This window comes from Mustela lutreola, chromosome 2 (assembly GCF_030435805.1).
Source record: "Mustela lutreola isolate mMusLut2 chromosome 2, mMusLut2.pri, whole genome shotgun sequence".
NCBI lineage: Eukaryota > Metazoa > Chordata > Mammalia > Carnivora > Mustelidae > Mustela > Mustela lutreola.
Genome location: NC_081291.1, coordinates 13,363,747 through 13,387,093, shown reverse-complemented (window position 1 = coordinate 13,387,093; position 23,347 = coordinate 13,363,747). Strand labels below are relative to the sequence as shown.

General features: G+C 59.2%; 2 protein-coding genes across 14 annotated transcripts in view; one reads left to right on the top strand and one right to left on the bottom strand.

The window, feature by feature from the left end:
• The window catches only part of CPAMD8 (C3 and PZP like alpha-2-macroglobulin domain containing 8), a 69,169-nt gene extending 50,869 nt beyond the window's left edge, over window positions 1-18,300 (top strand). For 2 of the 11 annotated variants that reach the window (XM_059160395.1, XM_059160389.1), the window contains exons 27-42: window positions 2,583-2,664; window positions 4,950-5,106; window positions 5,230-5,304; window positions 7,771-7,936; window positions 9,050-9,136; window positions 9,221-9,357; window positions 9,742-9,897; window positions 9,994-10,056; window positions 10,689-10,873; window positions 12,535-12,622; window positions 13,492-13,566; window positions 14,162-14,267; window positions 14,356-14,574; window positions 15,291-15,500; window positions 16,124-16,247; window positions 16,388-16,837. In XM_059160395.1, the coding sequence (XP_059016378.1) occupies window positions 2,583-2,664; window positions 4,950-5,106; window positions 5,230-5,304; window positions 7,771-7,936; window positions 9,050-9,136; window positions 9,221-9,357; window positions 9,742-9,897; window positions 9,994-10,056; window positions 10,689-10,873; window positions 12,535-12,622; window positions 13,492-13,566; window positions 14,162-14,267; window positions 14,356-14,574; window positions 15,291-15,500; window positions 16,124-16,247; window positions 16,388-16,418 (1,961 nt within the window). In that variant the 3' untranslated portion in view covers window positions 16,419-16,837. Of the gene's footprint in view, window positions 1-2,582; window positions 2,665-4,949; window positions 5,107-5,229; window positions 5,305-7,770; window positions 7,937-9,049; window positions 9,137-9,220; window positions 9,363-9,741; window positions 9,898-9,993; window positions 10,057-10,688; window positions 10,874-12,534; window positions 12,623-13,491; window positions 13,567-14,161; window positions 14,268-14,355; window positions 14,575-15,290; window positions 15,501-16,123; window positions 16,248-16,387; window positions 16,838-17,284 lie in introns of those variants that run through there. The other 9 variants (XR_009350648.1, XM_059160392.1, XM_059160390.1 and 6 more) reach the window with 9 other exon arrangements.
• A 1,118-nt stretch (window positions 18,301-19,418) lies between these two features.
• F2RL3 (F2R like thrombin or trypsin receptor 3) lies at window positions 19,419-21,505 on the bottom strand. 3 transcript variants are annotated; one of them, XM_059165164.1, is made up of 3 exons: window positions 21,195-21,502; window positions 19,952-20,922; window positions 19,419-19,630 (listed from the first exon to the last, which is right to left on the bottom strand). In XM_059165164.1, exons 1-3 carry the CDS (start codon window positions 21,301-21,303, stop codon window positions 19,556-19,558), a joined length of 1,155 nt encoding a protein of 384 aa, XP_059021147.1. In that variant the 5' UTR covers window positions 21,304-21,502; the 3' UTR covers window positions 19,419-19,555. The 3 variants fall into 3 exon arrangements, 2 of the variants coding, with proteins under 2 accessions (XP_059021147.1, XP_059021146.1); XR_009351296.1 differs by lacking the exon at window positions 19,952-20,922 and having other exon boundaries at window positions 21,195-21,505; XM_059165163.1 differs by lacking the exon at window positions 19,419-19,630 and having other exon boundaries at window positions 19,637-20,922; window positions 21,195-21,505.
• Between the last annotated feature and the right edge of the window lie 1,842 nt (window positions 21,506-23,347).

The window sequence follows — 23,347 nt, the reverse complement described above, 5'->3', positions numbered from 1 at the left end:
ATCTGACTTGATAAAGGCTGACCAGAGACTGCTAGGAACCCCAAGAAGCCCACGTGGTCTGTGGCTGGGGACGCTCAGGTTGCTGAACCCATCTGGGCTCCGGCCTTGAACGCCGCCCCCAGTCTGATGACTCCCTAGTCGTCCATGGCAGCCAGGCGCTCCCTCAACAGCCAGATGCTGTGCCCTTCAGCCAGTGGGCATTTCAGATTCTACAAGCTTCCCATCAAGCCCCCTTCCCCGGTTTTCTGCCAGGCTTGCTAGTGTTCATTTCCTGGGGTCGCGGTAACAAACACAGGCATGGCTTCTTGGAGTGCACTTCGCAGACGGGGCATTTTTTTTTCTTCCCCAAATTTGAGGTCTCTGTGTGCAAGCCTATCAGCTTCATGTTCCGAACAGCATTTGCTCACTTCCTGTTTCTATTGTCACATTTTGGTAATTTCCTCAATATTACAAGCTTTGAAATTCTTTTTTTTTTAAGATTTTATTTATTTATTTGACAGACAGAGATCACAAGCAGGCAGAGAGGCAGGCACAAAGAGAGGGAGAAGCGGGCTTCCCGCTGAGCAGAGAGCCCTACATGGGGCTCAATCCCAGGACCCTGAGATCAAGACCTGAGCCTAAAGCAGAGGTTTAACCCACGGAGCCACCCAGACACCCCCCAAGCTTTGAAATTCTTACTTTATTTGAATTGTTGTGATCTCGTGCTAGAACTTGAACAAAGGGGCCATTGCTTCATATGCATGAACAAAAAAAGGTGGTTTCTTGAGCTGGAATCTCCTCCTGGTGAAGATGCTCTGAAGATTGTTGAAATGACCACCAAGGGTTTAGAATATTCCAGAAATGGAGCTGATAAGGCAGCCTCAGGGTGTGAGAAGCCTGAGTCTTATTTTATAAGAAACTGCCACAGTGGCTAGCCCCCTAGTGGGTCAGCAGGCAGCATGTGGAGCCAGGACCCTCCACCAGTTAAAAAAAAAAAAAAAAAATCAACGATTCAGGGAGTCTCAGTGGCTCAGTGGGTTAAGCCTCTGCCTTCAGCTCAGGTCATGATCTCAGGGTCCTGGGACTGAGCCCTGCATCAGGCTCTCTGCTCAGCGAGGAGCCTGCTTCCTCCTCTCTCTCTACCTGCCTCTCTGCCTACTTGTGATCTCTCTCTCTCTCTCTCTCTGTCAAATAAATAAATAAATAATACTTAAAAAAAAAAAAAAAAAGGTCAGGACTCACTGAAAGCTGCTATGATGATTAGCATTTTTTAGCCATAATATTTTCAAGTGAATTAAGGTGTCTAGATTGTTATTTTAGATGTGATCCTTTTGCAAACGTAACAGACCACAGTATAGCGTGAGCGTAACTTTACACATACTGGAAAACCCAGATGTTTGTTCGGCACAATTTATCGCAAGTTGACCTGGACCCAGACCCACAGCATTTCCCACATTATGTCAGTACCACAAACTGCGTGGCTTAGAACAACGAGACTGTACCTGCTCATAGCTCTGGAGGCCAGAAGTCCACAATCAAGGCTCCAGGGTTGGTTCCATCTGGAGGCTCTGAGGGACACGGTCCTGGGCCTCTGTCTCTCCTGAATTCTGGGGCTCCAGGCATTCCTCCGCTTGAAGATGTGTCCCTCCCACCCTTCCCTGCCTCCACCTTCAGGGGACTTCCTCCCACATCCGCTTCTGCGCTTCTGCGGTCTCTTCTCTTCTAAGGACCCTGGTCATTGGATTTAGGCCCCACCTCATTTCAGGATGAACTCATCTGGAAGTCTTCAGCATGATCACAAGTGCAAAGACCCTTATTCCCATAAGGTCCCATTTTGAGGTTTCAGGTGGACATGAACTTGCGGGGGTGGGGGGGGGTCACTGTCCACCTACCACCTACACAGAGCTCCTTCAGCTGCTTTTGCCATCTCCGGGGGCAGAGCACCATCCTTCCAGCAGGTAAGGTGCAAACCTTGGTGCCCTCTGGATCTTTCTTTCCTCCTAGACCTGGCCCAGCTAAGCAGCTCTGCCCATACTGCAGAAAACCTCCCTACCCGTTACCGCTCTGCCATACAGGCCCATTGTCGTTGCTTGTCTAGACGGTGCCCACCTCCCATTTACCCTGCTTCCTCCCCAGACCCTACAGACCACCCACTACATGTGTCCCCTCACAGCCCTCCCCAACTTACCCAGCCCGTGCCCCCTGCTGGCCTCACAATAAGGCTGAACACCCAGTGTGGCCTGGGTGGGCGCCTCACCTCTCTCCCCTGCCCCCTGGTTCTTCTGCTCTGGCCCTTCTGGTGCCCTCTGTTCTCAGAGCACACCAGGCTCTCGTGGAGTAGTCCCCACTTGTGGGGACAGAGGGTGCTGCCTCGAGATGGTGCAGGTCACTGACCCCCGTGACTGAGGGCCTGTGTGTGACCAGGAGTTACAGAGAGGCCAGGTCAGGAAATGAGAGGAACAAAGTAGAGGTTTCATCCACACTCTTGGTGGAGCGCACTTTCCAGACTCCAGATGTGGGCGACCCGGGATATGAGTATTGCATCACGGGGTGGGGGTCACAGGGACAGCCCCAGGTCACTGATCCCTCTGCCTCCCCCACAGGCTACCAGCGGCAGCTGACCTACAGGCACCCAGACGGCTCCTACAGTGCATTCGGGGAGCGGGACGCCTCGGGGAGCATGTGGTGAGTCCCCAATCCAGGGGCACGGCCACCGTGGCTCTCCAACCTGAAGCCACAGCCTCCCATGATGCACCACATGGCCAAGAAGCTGGGGGCCAGATCCTTAGGGTGACCAGGAGATTGCCACAGTCCCAGCCCCGCCCCCGGAATTCAGAGGGCTGGATGTGGGCAGCTCTGCTGGGCTCTGAGGGTGGCAATGGGGGGAGTAGGGGTGGCCGGGACAGTGACGATTTCTCATAGTTGTCTTTCTGGTGCTGTTGCTACACTGCCCCAAATAGAAGCTTTGCTCTCCATCCTCTCGGGAGCCGGTCCTGGGTGCCTTGGGGCCTCTTCAAAGCTCAATGGATCTAGAAACAGGGGTGACCGCAAGTAGGAGGAGACGGGAAAGGCCGTACCACTGCCCGGAGGCTGAGGTCTGGGGAGCGTGTGGGCAGAGCAGCCCGGAGTCTGGTTTCTCTTGCAAGTGGCTCCCTTTGGCTTTTGGGGTGACCAGGCCAGGGAGGGCCCGGTGTGGGGCTGCGTGCCCTTGGGTCTTGTTCCCTGGGATCCTCAGAGGCCGGCAGTTCGCGTGGTAGTGGATTTGCCATATCCATGTTGGGGCCTGCAGATACTGTGGGGGCACCCCCAACTCCTGTCCCCAGATGGGGTTTTTCTTCCCTTGTGCCATCCCTGGAGCTCCTGCGGGGTCTGTGGGCCTGCAAACTGCCCTCCCCATCGTGAAGCTGACGCAGTGTCCACCGCACAGCAGCAGCGACACAGCTGGCTGAGCCCCGCCGTGTGCCGTGATGCTCACCAGGATCTAGAAAGCCGAACTGCCCAGAGACAGCATAGACACAGCGTGGGGATTCCACGGTCCCCGCGCTCAGTCGTGGGCCCCCCCCATCCCCCCGCCCGCTCGGTCGTGGCCTCCCCGCCCTGGGCTGCCTGCCTGGGCTGCCTGCGCTTGCTTGCGCACGGTGTTTGGCCCCGCCCTCTGGCTGAGGGGCAGGGCGTGCTCGGGAGGTGGGAGCCAGTGCTCTGGCAGATGCAGGTGCCCCAAGGGCAAGAGAAAGGATGGGTTTGGGGGTCCGGGAGGGAGAGTGCCCGGGATGAGCAGACGCTTGGGATAGGTGCATGCAGCCTCGGGGTTATGGGTCGTTGCACATTTTGGCAATTCACTGAAACAGAGCCTTGATTTTCATTCTCTTAACTTCTTTGTTGTTTTGGGGTTTTTTGTTGTTGGTGTTGAAGTAAGTATAACATAAGGTTTATCATTTTCACCACTTTTTAAAGTTTTAAAAATCTATTTATGAGAGAGAGGAAGCACAAGCAGGGGGAGGAGCAGAGGGAGAGGGAGGAGGAGGATCCCTGCTGAGCTCCATCCCAGGACCCTGGGGTCATGACCTGAGCACAAGGCAGACGCTTAACTGACAGCCACCCAGGTGCCCTCATCTTCACCATTTTCAAGTGTCCATTCTGGTGGCATTCAGCACATTCACGCTGTTGGGCAGCTGTCACCACTGTATGTCCCCAGAACTCTTTTTAATGTCGTAAATCTGAAACTCTGTCTATTACACGCATGGACTCCCCACCTCTAGCTCCACCCCCCCCCCCCAGGCACCCCTGTTCTAGTTTCTGTCCCTTTGAGTTTCGGGACCTCACGTGAGTGCGATCCTAGCATTCTTTCCTGCCCAGCGTGCTTCTCCGCTCACAGTGCGCTCAAGGTTCGCGCCTGCCGGAGCAGGGGTCAGCGTTTCTCCCCTTTAAGGCTGAATGATATCCCAGTGTGTGGAGGCACCCCCCCATCTTGTGAAGTTCTTCATCAATCTAGACACTCGGGTCGGCTCACTCTGTCCAGTTAGGACCACAGAAGGGTCCAAGGATCTAAACATCTGGCTGCGGGGTCCCAGGAAAGACTGGAGATCTGCAGGGCAGAGGATCCCTTGGGGATTGGCAGTGGAGAGGCGACAAGGAATGTCTTCTGCACGAGGCAGGGGAGGCAGAGCTGGACCAGCTCCCAGGAAGGCCTTGAGCTCCAGACTGGGGCGCTGCCAGGGGACGGGGAGGGTCCAGGCAGGGAGGCTGGTCTCTGCCATTGGGTCCTGCTGGGTGCCCAGACACTTCCCTGGAGCACTCACAGCAGCCCTTCGAGGACATGTTGACCCCTCCCGTGTCACAGGTGAGGAGGCAGAGACTCGGGGCCCTGTAGGGAGCAGGCACAACTCCTCAGGGGGCAGGCGGGAGGTGACCTTCTCCGCACAACCTCTCCAGCCCCTGGCCCTCCCAGCCCCTGCCTCATCCCATTTCAGGCTCACAGCCTTTGTCCTGAAGTCCTTTGCGCAGGCGCGCAGCTTCATCTTCATCGACCCGCAGGAGCTGGCGGCCGCCAAGGGCTGGATCGTCAGGCAGCAGCGGGTGGACGGCTCCTTCCCGGCGGTGGGCAGGATTCTGAACAAGGACATCCAGGTGAGTGGCTCCTCGGCCCTGCTTCTGGCACCTTAGCCCTGCTCCCCGCTGCTGTCTGGGGCCCGTGGGGGGCCGGGGGCGGTCCCCTCTGGCTCAGGGTGAGGCTCAAGCGTCCTCTCGCAGGGTGGGGTTCATGGCACCGTCCCGCTGACCGCCTACGTGGTGGCTGCGCTCCTGGAGACTGGCCCGGCCTCGGAGGTGAGCACGCCGCGGCTGGGGAGCGGTGGGCGGCTTTCCCCTGCAGGCTGGGCTTTATTTCTTCCTTGATGCCCTCCTGCTTTTCCTTCTCTTGCTTTTCCGTGGTTCCTGAATGTCTCCCTCCCTGCAACCTGAGCACTGAGAGATTCCTGTGGTAATTGTAGGGGATTTGGGGGAGCCGTACCCTGAGATCTCCCAGGACGATCTGATGCCTCCATCCCTGTTTGGGCAGTCATCTGGGGCTCCAGCGGGGTCCTGGCTGGTCAGGGAGTCCTATATAAAAACTTGGGAAAGTTTTTGGGAGAAGGGTTCGAGAACCTTCATTTTCAGTTGGTACTGGAGCCAGTCAAGGTTTAGGTGTCCCGGGGGACTTGGGAGCCATTGTTGCCTCTGTGAAGCAGGGGTGTGGGAAGCATGTTCCGCGTGCTGTGGGGGTGTCCATGGTGGACTTCAGCCCTGGGGGTAGGGACCCTAGCATTCCTAACAGCAGTGTCAGTTCTGCGTCCTCTGATGATGAATTATGAGTAATAACATTTCTCAGCCATTCTTGGCTTCCCAATCCAGATTTAATCCCTGGGTCTGGGGTTTGCCGAGGATCCCAAGATCCTCCATGCCCCATGCACTTTGCCTAGAGGGCCCCTTGCCCTGTGGTTAAAGGACTCAATTGTGTCTTCCTATCCTATCCTATCCCTATCCTATCCTCAAATCCTAATCCCTATCTTAGCTCAGATCAGCTTGGGCCACCATAATGAAACATTACAGTCTGGGTGGCTTACACAACAGACATTTAATTCTCATGGTTCTAGAAACTGGGAAATCCAAGTCCACGTTCTGTTTGATTCAGTTTTTGGGGAGGACTCTCTTCCTGGCTTGAAGACTGCCACCTTCCTGCTGTGTCCACACAAGGCCTTTTCCTTGGTACATACATGTGGAGAGAAAGCGAGTTCTGGTGTGTCTCTTCTTCAAGGAAGGACCGTAATCCCATGTGGGGACTTCACCTCACCTAAACCCGATCACATCCCCAAGGCCCCACCTCCTAATATCACACTGGGGTTAGGGCTTCAACATATTGTGGGGGGGGGCGCTGGCATTCAGTCCATAGGACCCCAGTACCTTGGAATGTGAGCATATATGGAAATAGGACCTTTAAAGAGATAATCAAGTTAAAATGAGGCCGTTAGGATGGGTCCTAATCCAGTATGACTAGTGTCCTTATAAAAAGGGGCCGTTGGACACAGCTACACACAGAGGGAAGACAGCCAGCCACAAGCCCAGGGGAAAGGCCGGGAAAAGATCCTTCCCTCAGGGCCCTTGGAAGGAGCCAAGGCTGCCCACACCTTGATCTCGGATTTCCATAAGACAATACATTTTTACTTTTTAAGCCTCCCTCTTTGTGGAACTTTGTTACACAGCCCGAGCAAACCCATATACCCTGCCTCTGAGATGACCAGCTGCCCTGGTTGGCCGGGTCAGAGGGGGTCCCAGGATGTGGGGCCAGTGGGGTCCTGCCCCTCTGAGCTTCAGGGACCTGGGTCCCTCAACATTCCTGAGGCGGCCCTCTCCTCCATGCTCTGGTAGTGGTTTTTATTTCAATGATATGGACATTCTGGTCATTCTGACCCTGTCACATGTTTAGAGCTGGGCCATGCTTGTCTTCGTTCACTCAAGAATTTGAAGGCTCCTGGATTCGGGTCCGGAGCTGCTGTCACCAGAACCACAAACAACAGCTTACGACCACGGTTTATTCTGTCCCAGTTTGGGAAGCCAGGGGTCTGAAGTCAAGGTGCCAGCAAGGCTTAGAGCTCTTAAGGCTCGAAGGGAAGATCCTTCTAGGCCTCTTCAGTTCCTGGGGAGCTCCTGGCGTTTCTCATCTCCTGGCCGTGTTGCTCCAGCCTCTCCGTGACCTCGTGCCTGCGTCTCTGTGTTCACTCTTCTTAGGGGGACCTCAGTCCTTACTGCAACGGTGCGGCCCCGTGCCGGGGCTGGGCTTGTGTGGGCCCAGCCAGGGATCTGCTGGACCTGCTCTGTCATGTCTGGTTTCTGTCCTCCAGTGGGTCACAGGGGGTTGGGGGAAAGTGTGGTCAGAGTTGGTGGACTTCCTGGAGGTGGTGACCATCGAGGTGAGGCCTAGAGGGTGAGGTGGGAATGGGCAGGGGGTCTCAGAAGCCAACTCAGTGATGGAGTAGTTGGAACAGGGCGGTCAGGGCTCTGCCAACTTCCCCCAGAACTCCTCTGAGCTGATCTGCTGTTCTCAGACCCCATTTGGAAAAAGTTGGCCCCAACATGAAGGGGATGGTGTTTTGAAAGCCAGGTCTAAGGCTGTGGGAGCCCCCGAGGGACGCAAAATGAGAGTCTGTGAGCCAGGCAGCCTCACCCTTGGTGTGCCCTGGGAATCTGTGAGTGGGCTGGTGGGTGGGGGAACAGAGCAGCCTCCCAGGGCTCCACTACCCCCCCTCCATCCTGCAGGAGGAGAGGAGCGCCATTGCCAGAGCGCGGCATTTCCTGGAGTCCAGTGCGCCCCTGGCCACGGACCCGTACAGCAGCGCCCTCACCGCCTACGCGCTGACCCTGCTCCGCAGCCCAGCAGCCCCCGCGGCCCTGCGGAAGCTCCGCAGCCTGGCCATCACGCAGGGTAGGGCCCCCCACCGCCACCCCGGAGGCCACTGTGGGGCCGGCCCACGGTGCACCCAGGAGGCAGCTCACGGACACATGCTTGGTTCTAAGGAGGCACACTTTGCTCACTCTGTTCGGTTTGTTACTCGTCACATCTCCTTAGTGGCTCCGTTTGATGAAATGACTTGAGCCCGAATGTCATTTTTCTCCCTTGTAAAATAAGGGGTGGCAACCCCGGCCCGAGGGAGGGCCCCCGCCCTCCACCGTTGGGTGAGCCTTGAGAAACCTTTTCCATCTTCAAGATGTCGGTCTCCCCATCGACCAAATGACTACCCACTATGTTTGGGGAAAGAGACGGAGCCTCTTTCCTCCCACCTCCGGCCCTCATCACACTCCCCACCTTCCCCAGCAGCTTCTCGGCTTATGATGTCACCTGAAGAATGCTTGCATTGCCAGGAAGAAAAAAAAATTAAGCAAAATTCTAAAACCACCCAACTGGATGACAGTGCCTAGGAGTCCCTGCTCGGCCAGGGGAGCGCTGATCTCTCTGGGGTCTCAGGGCTTTCTACACTCACAGGAGCTCAGAATCCTTGGAGCCTTTGCAAGTAGCAAGTGGCTTCCTCGGTCCTGAGTAAGGACAGCTGGAGCCCCATCAGGGCCCCGTCAGGAGAGAGGCCGCTGATGTCTGCCAGCAATGCGGGAGGGATGATGCGGGAGGGATGGGGTCTGTCATGGAATTGCAGATGGGAGACAGCCCCAAGGCCCTTCTCTAATTTCATTTATTTATTTGACAGAGAGAACGAGAGAGGGAATGCACATGGGAGGAGTGGGAGAGGGGGAAGCAGGCTCCCCGCTGAGCAGAGAGCCAGACTCGGGGCTCGATCCCAGGACCCTGGGATCATGACCTGAGCTGAAGGCAGACGCTTAATGACTGAGCCACCCAGGCGCCCCAACCCTAAGGCCCTTCTTGCCCCCAGGCCTCTGCCCCTGGCACCCTCCTCCCCTGGTGTCCATCCCACCTGCGGCCCCCGAGGTCTCTTCTTGAGGCCATATGCACTGACCCCCCCACAAGGGATGCCAGGCCGCCAACTGAACTGGTTCATGGCCTCTGACAAGTCCTGGCCCCCTACAGATGGGGTCACTCACTGGAGCCTGACGGGTTCCCGGGACACGGACAAGGATGCATTCCTGAGCTTCAGCGATGGGGTCTCTCGGTCAGGTACCAGCTCGCTGCTTTGGGTACTGGGTGCTGGGTCCCGGGTCCCAGCACTGAGAGGGCCCCAGGCAGCCTCGTCTGTTGCAGTGGTCTCGGCTGAGGTGGAAATGACAGCTTACGCGCTGCTGACTTACACCCTCCTGGGTGATGTGGCCACCGCCCTGCCCGTGGTGAAGTGGCTGTCCCAGCAGCGGAATGCGCTTGGGGGCTTCTCCTCCACTCAGGTAAGGTGAGCAGGGCCCAAGGATGGGGCTCAGCTCCCAGCGGGGTCACTGAGGTTCAGGCTCGAGGCTCAGAGCTCACCAGGAAGCCACTGCCTGCTTTAGGTCCCAGGGTGACTCCTGGGGGACATGGAGTCCAGGGGAAGGCAGAGGATGGAGCCTGAGGGTCTGATGCACTGGCGTTGGGACGGGGACCCAGCTTCTGCCTCTGCGGAGGACCCCCAGTCCACGGATGTCTGCACCAGACTCACCCTCCATTCCAGCCACAAGGGTCTCTGGCTGTCAGAGAGGGTCCACGCCTGGTGCCTCCAGTTTGGGCCAGATGTCCCAGGATGGGGGCAGGGGGCCACGGGCTGACCTGTCCCCGGGGCCCTTGTCTACCCCCAGGACACCTGCGTGGCTCTGCAGGCCCTGGCGGAGTATGCCATCTTGTCCCATGCTGGCAGTGTCAACCTCACCATCTCCCTGGCCTCCACCAACCTGGACTACCAGGAGACCTTCGAGCTTCATAGGGCCAACCAGAAGGTTCTGCAGACGGCGGCGGTGTGTATTCCTGGACCGGACGTTGGGGGCCCCACCCCGCTGCCCACCCACTCCGGTGTGTCTGCGGAGGGCATCACGATGTCCTCGCTCTTACAGATCCCCAGCCTCCCCACGGGGCTGTTCGTGAGCGCCAGGGGAGAAGGCTGCTGTCTGATGCAGGTGAGTCTGTGGGGACACCGGTGCTCGTGGGGGCATCTGGAACCTGGGGGCTCCAGGCTCAGACTGTGCCCCCCGCCATGCAGCTGTGGCTGTACCTCCTCTTGGGTGTGCCCCCCCCCCCACAAAAATCCACCTGACCGACCATAAGCAGACACCCTCCCCCACCCCCGGAATTGGCCCATGTTTACTCTCCCTGCTGCTGCCTGGACCAGGAGGCCTCCCCCAGGCACCCTCCCTCAGTCCCTGGTCCAGGATGCCTGAGCCTCACCCTCCCTGCAGCCACCCAGTCGCCAGGCCCTGGGACTTAAGCTGCATTCTGGTCTTGTGGGCTCCTGCTAGAGGGCAGAGGGCAAGTCGGCTTGGAGACCCTGGAAGCCTCAGCTTCCCCATCTCGAAAACAGGAGCCAAGACAACACGGTGGCTAGGTGGTGCGTGACCTGGGCTTGACAAGCGTGCAAAGGGGATGGCAGTCGGATCTACACTTGCTTGGGCAGTTGTAGGGCAAAATGAAGTGAACAGTAGTCCCCATGTCTGTCGCGGATACCGCTTCCATCTTTATTCTGGCCATGCTGCTGCCTCTCCCCTCCCCCCACCCCGGGTTCCCTAAGCCTCGGTCCTCGAACACTCCCCAGATTGATGTCACCTACCACGTGCCGGACCCGGTGACCAAGCCAGCCTTCCAGCTGTTCGTGAGCCTGCAGGAGCCTGAGGCTGAACCGCGGCGGACCCCCGCTCCCGCCTCCTCCGCTGATGATGACGACCCGGCAGCCGATCAGCATCAGCAGGAGTACCAGGTGACCCTGGAGGTGTGCACCAGGTAAGGCCACCTCCCCACTGGCCAACACCGCTGCCTGGGCCTCCGAGGAGGGCCATGTTTGAGGAGCATGGCCTCCAGGGACTGAGGCGCTGAGCAGATGCTCAGTCTGAGCCTGTGGATTGTGATGCTGTCAGCTAGAATGTCCGCGGCACGGCTCTGGCCCACTGTGGTGGCTGGACCAGCCCTGGTGGTTCCTGCTGTGGTTGCAAGATATGTCAGCAAGAGCCATCAGGGGACCTTGAGGGACGGGGTTCCATATCCACTGCTCCTGGAGGTTACCGGGCACACCCGGGGCTACACAGCGAGGTCACAGGCAGAAAGTCTGGACCTGGGTGGGGCTTTGCCTTTTATTGGGGGCAGAGAGTGGAGGCCTAGGGTTTCACCAGTCCCCTCTTATTGGCAAAATTTTAAAAAGATATACACAGGAATGAGGGAGTGGGAAGGGAAAAGTGGGTCAGTTATCTCGGGACCCAGGGTTTTCTAAAAGGGGAACTTCATGGTGGCAGCGGGCGTGGGCACCTGGCTCCCTTGTCTAGGTGCTTATCTGTAGCTGGATCACACAGCTGGCAATATGTTGACCAAGATGGATGTGTTTGGGATGCATGCTTTTGCAATCAAATGCTTACTGTCAGGCACTTAGATCGTAGATGGGTTTTGAAATGAGGAGGGAGATGGAAACTTCCAGATTGATGCAGCAGACCCCAGTGACAGGTGAGGCAGGTGGCCCAGGCGGGGACCGCTGTTTGTGGCCTCTGCCTGATATGCCAGACCGAGGCTCCTGGGTTCCCTGACGGTGACCCAGGGACGAGGCCACAGAGGGTCTTAGGGGAGGGCACGGGCAGCTGCCCTTAGAGGATGCTCGTTACCTTGGTGACGATTTGGGAGCCCAGAGGTGGATGGTTGTCATGGCATCCAAAGCCCATTGGAGATGCAAAGGCTGCCCTCCTTTGCCATGACCTTCGACCTGCCATCAACTGGGGTAGGGGGAGCAGGAAGCAGCCGGGCTGGCCCCAGCTCTCTGGCCCCATCAGGCCTGCTGGGGACGTCTTTATGCCTCTCTCAGATGTTTCAGAAAGAACCCCTGTGTGCCATCCAGTTATGGGCGTGCTCAGGCCACACCCCCACAGGAAGCCTCCCGAGGGGCTGTGGCTGCCATGGCCCTTGGGCCCACAGTCTGGAGGTCCCTCTGTGAAGGTCAGCCACCCTCCTTGTCACCAGCACCTGGCACCAGGAGGGTCTGGCCCGGAGCAAGCCCCAGAGGCCGTTATGCACACCCCATGTCACAGAAGGGGACATGGAGGGCTGTCCCTGGGCAGTGACGGGGGATCCCTCCCCGTTCACCGTGGCTCCCGTGGCCCCACGGAGCCGCTTCTTGTGCTGGGGACATAGCCTGGGGTTCGGGGCAAGCACGGCCCAGAGTCAGCAGGCCTCGGTCAGGCTCAGAGCCCTCCGCAAAGCCCTCTCCTTACGGTCTTAGGGTCTCGGGTGTGAAATGGGCTGACCGGTCGCCCAGCCAGCTGTGTTTGTACTGATGGGCCACATGGCCAGGCCCAGGGTGTGCTCCCTAGGACTTCAGCTGTGGAGATTATGAGTGTCAGAGGGGACTGTGAGTTCCATCTCGGGGCTTGAGCTCCAGGGCCTGTCTCTCCTCTCATTGGAAGGTGGCTGCATGCGGGGTCCTCCAATATGGCCGTCCTGGAGGTGCCCCTACTCTCGGGCTTCCGGGTGGACCGCGAGAGCCTGGAGCAGGTGAGGTGGTGCCGGTAGGCGGGAGCCCGGCAGTCTCTAGCTGATTGCCCTGTCCAGGTTGCAAATTCCCAGCCCTTCATAATTTTTTTTTTTTTTTTTGGCCTTTCTGGGCAGAGTTGGTTCTTTGGGGCCAGTCACCCGCTGAGGGGTAGGTGGGGAGGAATGGGATGCAGGTGGAGGAGGGGGGATTCAGCAAACATGGGTGAGCTGTAGGGACAACACCCTGGTTCTCCAGAAACCTGCCACTGCCCTCAAATTCCAGGGAGACCAGTCCCATGTCCCCTTTTGTGTGTGGGAGGCACAAAGAGGGCGGTGCTGGCTTGCCCCAGGCCGGAGGAGGTCTGCAGTGTGGGGAGGATGGAGAAGGAAAGGCTGCTCCTGGGGGCTGGGGGTGATCAGGGAGGCTGGGCAGAGCACCAGGGTAAGGAGAGGGGCCCGCACAGAGGACTTGGGTTTTTACATTAAAAATGGGGATGTCCCAGGCTGGATGGTGGCTGAATGTCGCGGCTGAGGTCAAAGCAGGTGGCCTGGCTCAGCCGGGCACTAGAGCTGGGGCTGGACACAGGGAGGCTGCAGGAAGGGAAGGGGAGGGAAGGGGAGGCAGGAGCTCGGGGAAGGGTAACCAGCCTCACATCCCCTCTTCCCCGGCCCTGGGTGGGCTGTCAAGTTCTGGGGAGCTTTGACCGCCATCCCTTGGCCCCGGCCCCCATGGGGACTTGCTGGATGACCACAGGCAAGTTGCCAGCCTCTGGGGCCTTGGCCTACCTCCCACTGACCAGTGCAGGCCCCGCAGAGGCGGGGGGTGGGGGGTAGGAAGCTGGCCCTGGGGGAGGGCCTGGGTGCACCCTGACCTCTGGCTTCCTTGCCAGCTGCTCTTTGACAAGCATTTCACGCTGAAAAGGTACGAGGTGGCCGGACGCAGAGTGCTCTTCTACTTTGATGAGGTACTGTTCTGGGGTGGGGGCGTGGGCAGGGGTGGAGGCTTCTACAGTACCCACGTGGGTGAGGGTAGAGAGCTGTCAGGGCGGTTCTGGCAACCATCTCATAGCGTGAAAAAGAAACGGGGACAATCCATCCAGGTAGAGATGGCGCAGCTGGTGGCTTAGTGCCCCAGCCAGCTCACCTGGGTGGAAAAAGTTGGGAGGGGAGGGGATAGTGTTCAGACACAAAGAAGGAATGCAGAGCGGATGCATATAGATGAACCTGGAAAACATGTGGAGTGAAAGAAGCCAGACGCAAAAGGCTTCGTGTATATGAAATGTCCAGAACAGGTAAATCCATAGAGACACACAGCAAATTGGTGGGGGGAGGGGACGGGAGTGGGGAGTCCAAGACCAGCAGAGATGTTTTCCCAGGTAGCATGGAAGGACCCACGGGATTGAGTGGAATCAGGTTTCTGTGTTTCACGCCTCCTGGGTACCCCGAAATCGGCCAGTTCTGGGGGCCCATGCTTTGATGCATAGCAGAGCATAGGGGCTGTAGCTTATCCCTGAACCCAGTGGCCCCAGCCAGGTCCGAGCCGGTCTGCTAACCCCGCAGATCCCCAGCCGGTGCCTGACCTGCGTGCGGTTCCGGGCGCTGCGTGAACATGTGGTGGGCAGGATATCCGCGCTGCCCGTCTCTGTGTACGACTACTATGAGCCTGGTAGGCCCGCGCTCACCCGCACCCCCAGCTCGGTTCCTCATCTTGTCACCCCATCACTTGGTCGCTCATCCCCTGCCTCGTCCCGCAGCCTTCGAAGCCACGCGCTTCTACAACGTCAGTGCCCGAAGTCCGCTTGCCCAGGAGCTGTGCGCGGGACCGGCGTGCAACGAGGTGGAGCGCGCTCCGGCCCAGGGCCCGGGTGAGTGCGCGGGCCACTGCCTCCCCTACCACCAGCCACCTCGACCGTCCTCTTGGAGCTCAGATCAGAGCGGGGAAGCGGGGTCCCCAAGCCGAGGAGGACAGCTTGGTAAAGGCAGGAGGACAGACCTCCGTCAAGGGAGCACACTTTGGGGGCGGGGCCGAGAGGGGCGGGGCCGGGAGGTGGGCAGGGGCGGGCCGAGAGGGCTGTTGGGCGGGCGATGGGAAGGGGCGGGGCCGAGCGGGCTGTGGGCGGATAGTGGGAGGGGGCGGGGCCAGGAGGGGGCAGGGGGCGGACCGAACGGACTGTGAGAGAACAGCGGGAAGGGGCGGGGCCGAGTAAGATGTGGGTGGGCAGTGGGAAGGGGCGTGGTCGAGCGGGCTGTGGGCGGGCGGTGAGGAGGGACAGGGCCGAGCCGGGGGGCACGTGAGACTGGGAGAGGGTGGGGCCGATTGGGGTGGGAGCGCTTCCAGAGCAGAACCCGTGGTGCCCCTTTTTGCACAAACCAGAGGTGTAGGAACTGCAGGTCCCTGGCCATGAAGTGAGTGAGGGGCCACAGCAAAGTTCTGGGTGGGACTGGGGCCCTATTCTTCATTTTTTAAACATTTGAAATAAGTTTAGACTGCCTTCGTTGATAACTTTTATTTGTTTTCGCAAATAGTAGGCAAATACTTTGCATGAAATTCCACCAGATCAGGGCTCAGGGACTCCAGTAACTGTCGCGCCCCAGTCCCCACCCTGTGAAAGGTGGTAATCCCTGCTCCAGCGCCGACCAGCTGGGGGTTGGGGTCCCGAAGACCCTGCCGACTTCGCTTCGCCCCTAGGCTGGTCCCCGCTTGAGCGGGGTCCTGTGGCCTCCCCAGAGGAGGGGGCGAAGATTACGCGCTGTGGCTGCGCCCGCGACTGTAGCGCCGGTGGGGACCCGGTGTGCGGCTCCAATGGAGTCGTCTACACCAGCGCCTGCCACCTGCTGGAGGCTGCCTGCCTAGGCCGCGCCAGATTGGAGCCCGTGTCCCCTAGCCACTGTGCCCTCGGTGAGGACCCACCTTGGGTCTGGCCTCTGGGACCCGAGCTCCCCCTGGACATAGTGCATTGCCCTATCTTCTTCATCACCTCTCCTTCCTGCCTATCACCTCCTCCCCATCACCTCCTCCTCCTCTTCTCTAACACCTTCTCCCCTTCCTCCCCATCACCTCCTCCCTCCTGTCTAGCATCACTCTCTCCTTCCTCTCCTCTCCCCTTACCCCCACCCCTCCCTCTCTCACAGCCCTAGATTCCCTTTCCCTGGTCCTCCCAGCTTTCCCCACAACGGTGGCCCCAGCATCTCTCCTCCAGGCTCTGTCTTTCTGTCTCTGTTCCTTAAGCTTTGTGTGGTCCCCCATCTCTGGTTCCTTGTGTCTGCGGTTCTGTGGCTCCTCAGTCCTGCTGAGTCTCTCCCCTCCCCCACCCAAAGTTTGTGCCTTTCTGTATCTACCCCCATCTCTGAGCTCTGTGTCCCCTTCCCTCACTCTTGTGACCTCCCACTTCCTGCCTGTTGCTCTGGGACACGTCATCTCCTTTTCACGGTCTCTCCCCGTCCGTGCCCCCCCCCCCCCACCACCACCAGGATATCTCCCTCCAGGGCGCTCCTACCGACCTAGCCCCACCTTCCTTCCAGAGCAGCTGACACCAGCCTCTGCCTCCTACAGCTATGACTATGACCCAGCTCTCCCAGATGCTGGGCACCTGGCAGCCGGCCATGGCCATGAGGTGATGGACTTGGAAGGGGAGGCAGAGGACAGGTGAGAACCAAGCCCCCCCACCAGCGCCTTCCCCCTGCTTGCCCTGGACCTAACAGGGAGTGACAGTGACCATTAGACAGGTCAGCCTGCAGGTTTCCAGGAACAACCAATGGGGGATCCATTCTCTCTTCTCCCCACAGTCCAACACCCATCAGAGAACAGCCTGTATGAGCATGGTGAGGCCGAGTCTCCCGAGGACACAACCCCAGGACACACCTTCCCAAGGGGCACCCTGGGACCCCGTTAAAGAAAGAAATTATTCGCGATGCTTGTTAAGATGGCAGGGAAGACTGTTCAAGGGAGGGGACTGGAGATAGGAAGCAGGATCCTGCGGTGGGGTCTAGCAATAGAGAGGAAGACAGGACCCAGCTCTGAATACTACAAGAAAACGTGGGGTTTATAGCCAAGGGCCAGGGGAGGGGGTGTCCGTGGACACCGGCACTTGGTCCGTGTGTATTTAAGATAATTACGGGTAGAACTGGGCTGATGGCTGTTGTTTCTTTCACATGCCTCTTTTGCATTTATGGAATACTTTTGTAGCATTTCGTTTTGATTCAGTTCCGGGGATTAGAATATACACCCTTCACGTTTGCAGTTTACTTTGTTCATTTCCCCGCTGTCACAACTGAGTCTGCAGCTTCCCCCCACGGAGAGCTTTGGGTCATCACCACCATAGACAAGATATGCAACAGCTGCCCTTTGAAAGCCGCACCCCCCCCTTTCCCAACCCCACCGGAGAGTCTGTCGTTCTGAGAATGCTGTGGAAAGGGAATCCTCTTGAGATTGGCTTTTCTTACTTAGCGTTCCCGTGCCATCCACGCACGTTGTGCGGGTCAGAAGTGAACAAGCTGTCCCAGCACTGTGACCCGGTAGGGGTGGGCAGGGTCCTGAGTGTCCTCTCCAGGGCGGATGCATCTGTTCCAATGGGCAGAGGCAGCCAGGCTGGGCCACTGACATGGAGGCGGGTTTAGCAGAGGGCATGCCAGTGCCCCGCAGGCCTGACAGCCCACGCTGTCTTTCTCTTTTCCTCTCTCCAGTCAGAGCGGCTTCTCTTCCTAACGCTCTGAGCAGGAGGACTTGACCTGGCTGCATCCTGTCCCTGGCGGCACCCCCAGAGGGGGGCCACTGATGGAAGAGCTCCCTTGACTCTGCCCCTGGTGACCCTGGCTTCCAAATGAACCTGATGCCCAGAACGCAAAGACCTGCCTCGATGGATGACTGGTCTCCTCCGGCCCTCTGTCAACAGCAGGGTCGGCCTCGACCCCCGCCCCCGCCCGCCTCCCCAGCTGCACTTGGGGCTGGGCAACCCCCTTCTCGGGCCAGAGCAGCTCCCGCTCCAGGAGATGGGATGTTCCTGAGAAGGACCCGTGGCCAAAGGCCTCTGATGGAAGAGACACGATGACATTTAACCAAATCAGGAACATAGATGGCATCCATCCCCTTATCACCAACTTCGAAGTGAAACAGGCCACCTTTCTCCAAAATGCAAAGCTTAGGCTCCCTTTGGGGCACTTGGGCTGATGAGCCCCTGGACCTAGACCTCGAATTGTCCCCTAATGATCACGGTCCCCACACCCCTCCATCTTACCCCAGGGGTCCCCGAATGTTTGGTGCTGACAGCACCAGGCCCTCAGGGAAAGCCTCAGGGCCTCAACCCCTGAGCCCCTGACTTCCTGGTGTCCCACATGGGGACTGCTCTCTCCCAGCATCCTGGGAGCTCTGCAACCAGACCTGCCTTCCACCGGGGGGTTGGGGATGGGGGTGTGGGGGGGGGTTGTGCCTCTCAGCTGTGGTCACATTCCTCTTTGTGATCCTCTTTCTGGTCCCGCAATGGCATGGCCTGTCTTCTCCCCTGTGCGGTGGTATTTATTGCTGCCAACGCTGCTCATCTCTGACCTCCAGCAGGGACAGCACAGAAACCCTGAGGGCACTACCCAGCCAGTGGGTCCCTGTTATGCCACCCCGGCCACTTCCCGCTTCCCTTACCCCCACCCGCACCCCTGCTCCCTGTGGAGGCCACTCCCGTAATAAAAGCTCCCGTAATAAAAGCTCACTTCCAGAGTCACAGACAGGCTTTGGCCTGGGGGAGGGGGCAGCCCAGAGGGTGGGAGCCCCAGCTCCCATCAGGCCCCTCAGCACCTCTGTTCTCCAGTCTCCAGCTCAGCCTTTCGGAGCGGGTGGAGAGGAGTGTTTCAAATACCTGCACTCCAACATAATCGTAGGCTCCTATGCATTTGTAAGAAATTATGCCAGTACAGAGAGGTCCCGGGTACTGTTCACCCAGCCGCCCCCCCAACCTGCGGTGACATCTTGGAAAACTCCGACTTGGTCAACCACGCTGTTGACATGGATACACTGCGCTGATCTTACACTTCCCCAGGCTCGCCGGCACGTGCGTGTGTCCTAGCGCTCCCTGACCACTGGCTCATTTTTTCCCTAAGCCAGATACATATGGGCCCTGATGGGGAGCCCAAGAATGTACCCCACTTCCCTCTGTCTTGGGGAAGCCTGCTTACTCCCACAGTTGATGCCTCCATGACTCTGGACACAGTGCTCAATGCTGTTCTCCAGGGTGGGGTCAGTGGCTCCCCTTCCCCACGTGGTAGGTACCCTTCCCCTGCATTCAGAACAGCTCAGACCCAGGGTAAACAGCTCGGGGTGGGGGGCGCGGGGCTGTAGCCCTCTCTCCCACCAGGCCCACCCATCCACTCTGCAGTTGCCCACCCACCTGGTCCTGGGGTGGTGGGGGACATTAACATAAAGAAGAGTCAGACCTTGGGTTAGGAGGAAGAGGTACTGTCCTGCCGCCAGGGTGACAGAGGGTGACAGTCCTGTGTGTCCCAATGACAGGCCACACCAGGCCTTGGGGAGAAGAATGAGGGCTTCTACAGTGATTGTCCAGGAGATGCCCCATACCCTGAAGCCCATCCCAGAGCTAGACCCTGGGCTATGGTGAAGGAGGACTGCCAACCAGCCTCCTGGTCACCTGGGCCATGAGGGAGTGGGGGCCCAAGCCTTCTCCTGGGAGGGGTCCTGCACCTGGTGCACACGAGCATCAGCCCTGCCTCCACCCCACCTCGGACGCAAGGGAGCAGGCTGGTCCTGGGAATATGCATTTCACCCCCATATTAATTTTTTTTGCACTGCTCTAACCAAAAAACACAAAACAGGTGACTTAAAACAACAAATTTATTCTCTGACAGTTCTGGAGGCCATAAGCTTGAGATCAAGGTGTGAGCAGGGTTCGCTTCTGCGGGGGGACTCCGAGGGAGGGTGTCTCAGGCTGCCCACCTGGCTTCTGGTGGCTGCTAGCAGTCGTCCTGTTTCCTGGCTGCGGCTGCGTCACCCCCATGTCTGCCTTCGGATTCAGATGACCTCCTTCCCTGTGTGTATGTGTGGCCTCTCCTTATAAGGACACTGGTCACAGGGGATTTAGGGTCTCCCCCTACGCCAGTGTGACCAAATTGTAATAACACCTGCAAAGGGACCCTATTTCCAGATAAGCTCCCATTCAAGGGTTCCCCATAGATGTGAATTGGGAGGGAGTTCCCCTGCTCCACCCCCTGCAACCCACCTCTCCATTTGCCCCGCCTTCTGGAGGGGGGGGGGCGTCACACGAGTGAGGTGGACCGTGTGCCCTGGGTTCCCCCCTCCCTGGAGGCTGTGGAGGCGCCCTGAGCCCCGCAGAGCAGCCCCTCCCGCACCTTGTCCCTGAACTCCACAGACACGTAGTAGTAGATGAAGGGGTCCACGCAGCTGTTGAGGGTGCTGAGAGCCAGGCTGGGCACGTAGGCGGCGTACAGGTCGCCCCAGGCGTCGGGGCGCGGGTCAGAGTAGTGCAGCAGCAGCAGGACGTTGCTGGGCACGAAGAAGGCCAGGGCCGAGGCCAGCACGAGCGCGGTGAGCATCCGCGCGTGCCCGTAGCGCGGGCCCCCGGCCGCCAGCGCACACAGGGTGGCCCCGTAGCTCAGCAGCATCACCAGCAGCGGCAGGAAGCAGCCGAGCACCGCCAGGCAGAGGAAGGCGGGTCGCCAGTAGGAGGCCTGAGCACCCACGGGCAGCGCGTCGTGGCACAGCACGTGGTCCGAGTGCGACAAGTGGAAGGTCTGCTGCTGCAGCGCCAGGGGCAGCGCCAGGGCGACGGCCACCACCCAGGCCGCGGCGCAGAGCCCGGTGGCCAGGCGCCAGCCTCGCAGGGTGAGGGCGCGGAAGGGGTGCACCACGCCGAGGTAGCGGTCCAGGCTGACGGCCACCAGCAGCAGCACCGAGCCGTACATGTGGCCGTAAAGCGCGGCGGTGGTCGCGCGGCAGGCGGCCTCGCCGAACGGCCAGTGCTGGTTCTGCAGGTGGTAGGCGACTCGCAGCGGCAGCGTCAAAGCCAGCAGGAGGTCAGCGGCCGCCAGGTTCATCAGCAGCATGGTGGAGGGCAGCCGCGGCACCCGGGTGGCCAGCACCCACAGCGCCAGACCGTTGGCGGGCAGCCCCACCAGCAGGGTCAGCCCGTAGAGCGCGGGCACCAGCCTCGTGGACACCCAGCCCAGCAGCAGTGCCCGAGAGCTGTCTGGGAGCTCCAGAATGTTGCTGTTGTTGGCCCAGAGCTGACCCGGGAAGCTGCGCGGGTGGGGGGAGTGAGGGGTCTCCTCCTGGGGCCCGGTGAAGGGCCCCAGTGTGCCATCTGGGGGAAAGGGGATACAGGTGTTGAGAGTCTGGGAGTTTCCTCCACCTACACTGCCCCCAAACCCCTGATGCTTCCTTGGTGGGGGGGGGGGGGGGGCGGCTACAGTCCAGGCCCCAACTCTCAGGAGCCCTCAGCTTGGTGGATTAGAGCCAGACACAGTCCTGTGGGCTCAGGACTGGGCTGGAGGAACCCCCCTCCCCAATTCCCTGTCTCCTACTCCTCAACTGTAGGCCTCCCTCCAGTTCCAAGACAGGCCCAAGGTCACTCACCATTATCTCCTCCTGCGCTCCCCATCTCATCGTAGGTGAGAGTGTTCTGGCTGTCATCTTCCAGGCTGAACCCCAGCACCACGGGCCACAGCAGTGCAAGTGCCCACATGCTGTCAAAGCTCGGCACAGCCAGCTGCTCTGGGCTATGGCCGCTGACCTCAGGCTTCCTGCCGGGCTGACCCCCACCCCCAGCTTCCTGACTGCCAGTGGAGGAGTGGACAGGGCCCAGGGAGATAAACCAGCCCCTGCCCCCAACAAGCCTGTGGCAGGCCCGTGGTATGGGCTGAGGAGGCCTGGTGACTAGAGTCATACACAACGCGAGGTCCGGGTGCTGGGCCAGCAAGATGGGGGAGGAAGTTCCAGGCTGCAGTTCCCTCCTTCAGCCTTTGTCCAGCCCAGAAAGCCTCTATGGGCCAAGTGGCTGCTTCCTGCTGCCCAGTCGTGTCTGCAGCCCCTGTTCCCATGACAGCCCGCCAGGTCACGTACTCAGGGGTTCTTGGCCCTTCCTGAAACCTCTCCCCATCTCCTGTCTGTGCCTGCCTGGATCACAGCCCTGCCTCCCAGGTCATAGATCAGAGCACGTGACTGATCTCTCCCTGTCCGAGCACCCCAGGTCCCCTCGGGGGGCCGCCTGCCTTATTGTGGCCTCCCTCATTCCCCAGCACGCTGCCCTGGGCGGGCAGGCCCAAAGCGAGGTGCAGAGAGGGGAGGCACTTTGTGAGGCTGCAGTCCGCTGAAGGTGTCTGAAGAGGTCTTGGTCCTCGGCCCGGACCCCTGATGCTGACCTATGCTATCCTGGGAGTGGAGAGGAGCCCCTTCGGCTCCCTTCAGTCCTGGCTCCATCCTCAGCCCCGGGGCTGCTGGGAATGGTGATGGCCACACCTCAGCCTGAGAGTGGTGGTCAGGTCAGCCCAGGACAGAGGGCACAGAGGGCTGCTGAGCCACCACCACCCTCCTCTGGGTCCTCCACTTCCCTGCACTCAGATGGGGCTGCTGTGTAGCTGGAAAAAAGCCAAGGGTCCTCAGAGGGCCTCTGTCTTCTGCACACAATCCCCTCTGATGTCCCTCTGAGGAGAGGCCTTGAGTATCTTGCCCTGGAGGTTCTCAACCAATATGGTCAGGGTTGGGTCACGGTGGCGGTGGGGGAGGGGGACCTGAGAGCAGGAGGACCCTGAGGGGGCGGTGGGGGGTCAAGGAAGGAGAAATGAACTAGGGGTGGTAGACGGAGAGTGATGTGGCCATGTCCTGCTTCTGGGAGCCTTAATCTAGCCACACACTCAAGGTCACAGGGACCAGCCAGGAAGTGACCGAGCAGTCCTGGACAGAGTCAGTGCAGCTGAGGGTGAGACACCGAGGTCCCTGCCCCCAGCCCAGGGTTGGGGGACCAAGGCCTAGAGTTCCGGCTGAGACAGGGTCCTAGCCAGGAGCCTCCCACATTTCTGGACTGTTTCTACCAGCACTTGCGACAAATTCAGCCACACCTCTGTCTTTTGGCAGCTTGTGGCCAAGGTCACTCTCAGCACACAGGGGAACCCAGATGAGGACCCCCTGCTGCTGTCCAGGAGTGGAACAGGGAATCTGTGCAGGGAAGGCTGGGGGGCTGGCAGCTGGGCAACTCTGGGGCAGGGTGGACAGGAGCCCCCCCGGGAGGATGGTTTGACTGAAGAGTCCCGCGTCTGGGAATTGCCAGCAGGTACATGTGCACAGGAAATCACTCATATAGGGGTATTCCCCTTGCACAGAGGTGGGGATGCCTGTCAACCGCCCCATCACAGAAATCACCCTGTGCCAGCCGGTGGGGGGGACCCCAACACTGGAGGCACAGGGTGACCTGTCATGGCGAGGCAGTTCCTGCAGGATGCTGGGGGCAGCTGCCTTTGGGGAGAGGTACTTGGGTGCCTACTTCTCTCAGTTTTTTTTTTTTTTTTTTGTACTATTGGGATTTTCTATATCATCCATTACTTTAATAAAAACTCACATTTTATTTACTTATTTAGCTCCATGCCCAACATGGAACCCAACGTGGGGCTTGAACTCCCCATGCTGACATCAAGACCTGAGCTGAGATCGAGAGCCAGACACTCAAACCAACCAAGCCACCCAGGTGTCCCAAAAACTCACATTAAGGGGGGGGGGGGGGAAAGGCAGAATAG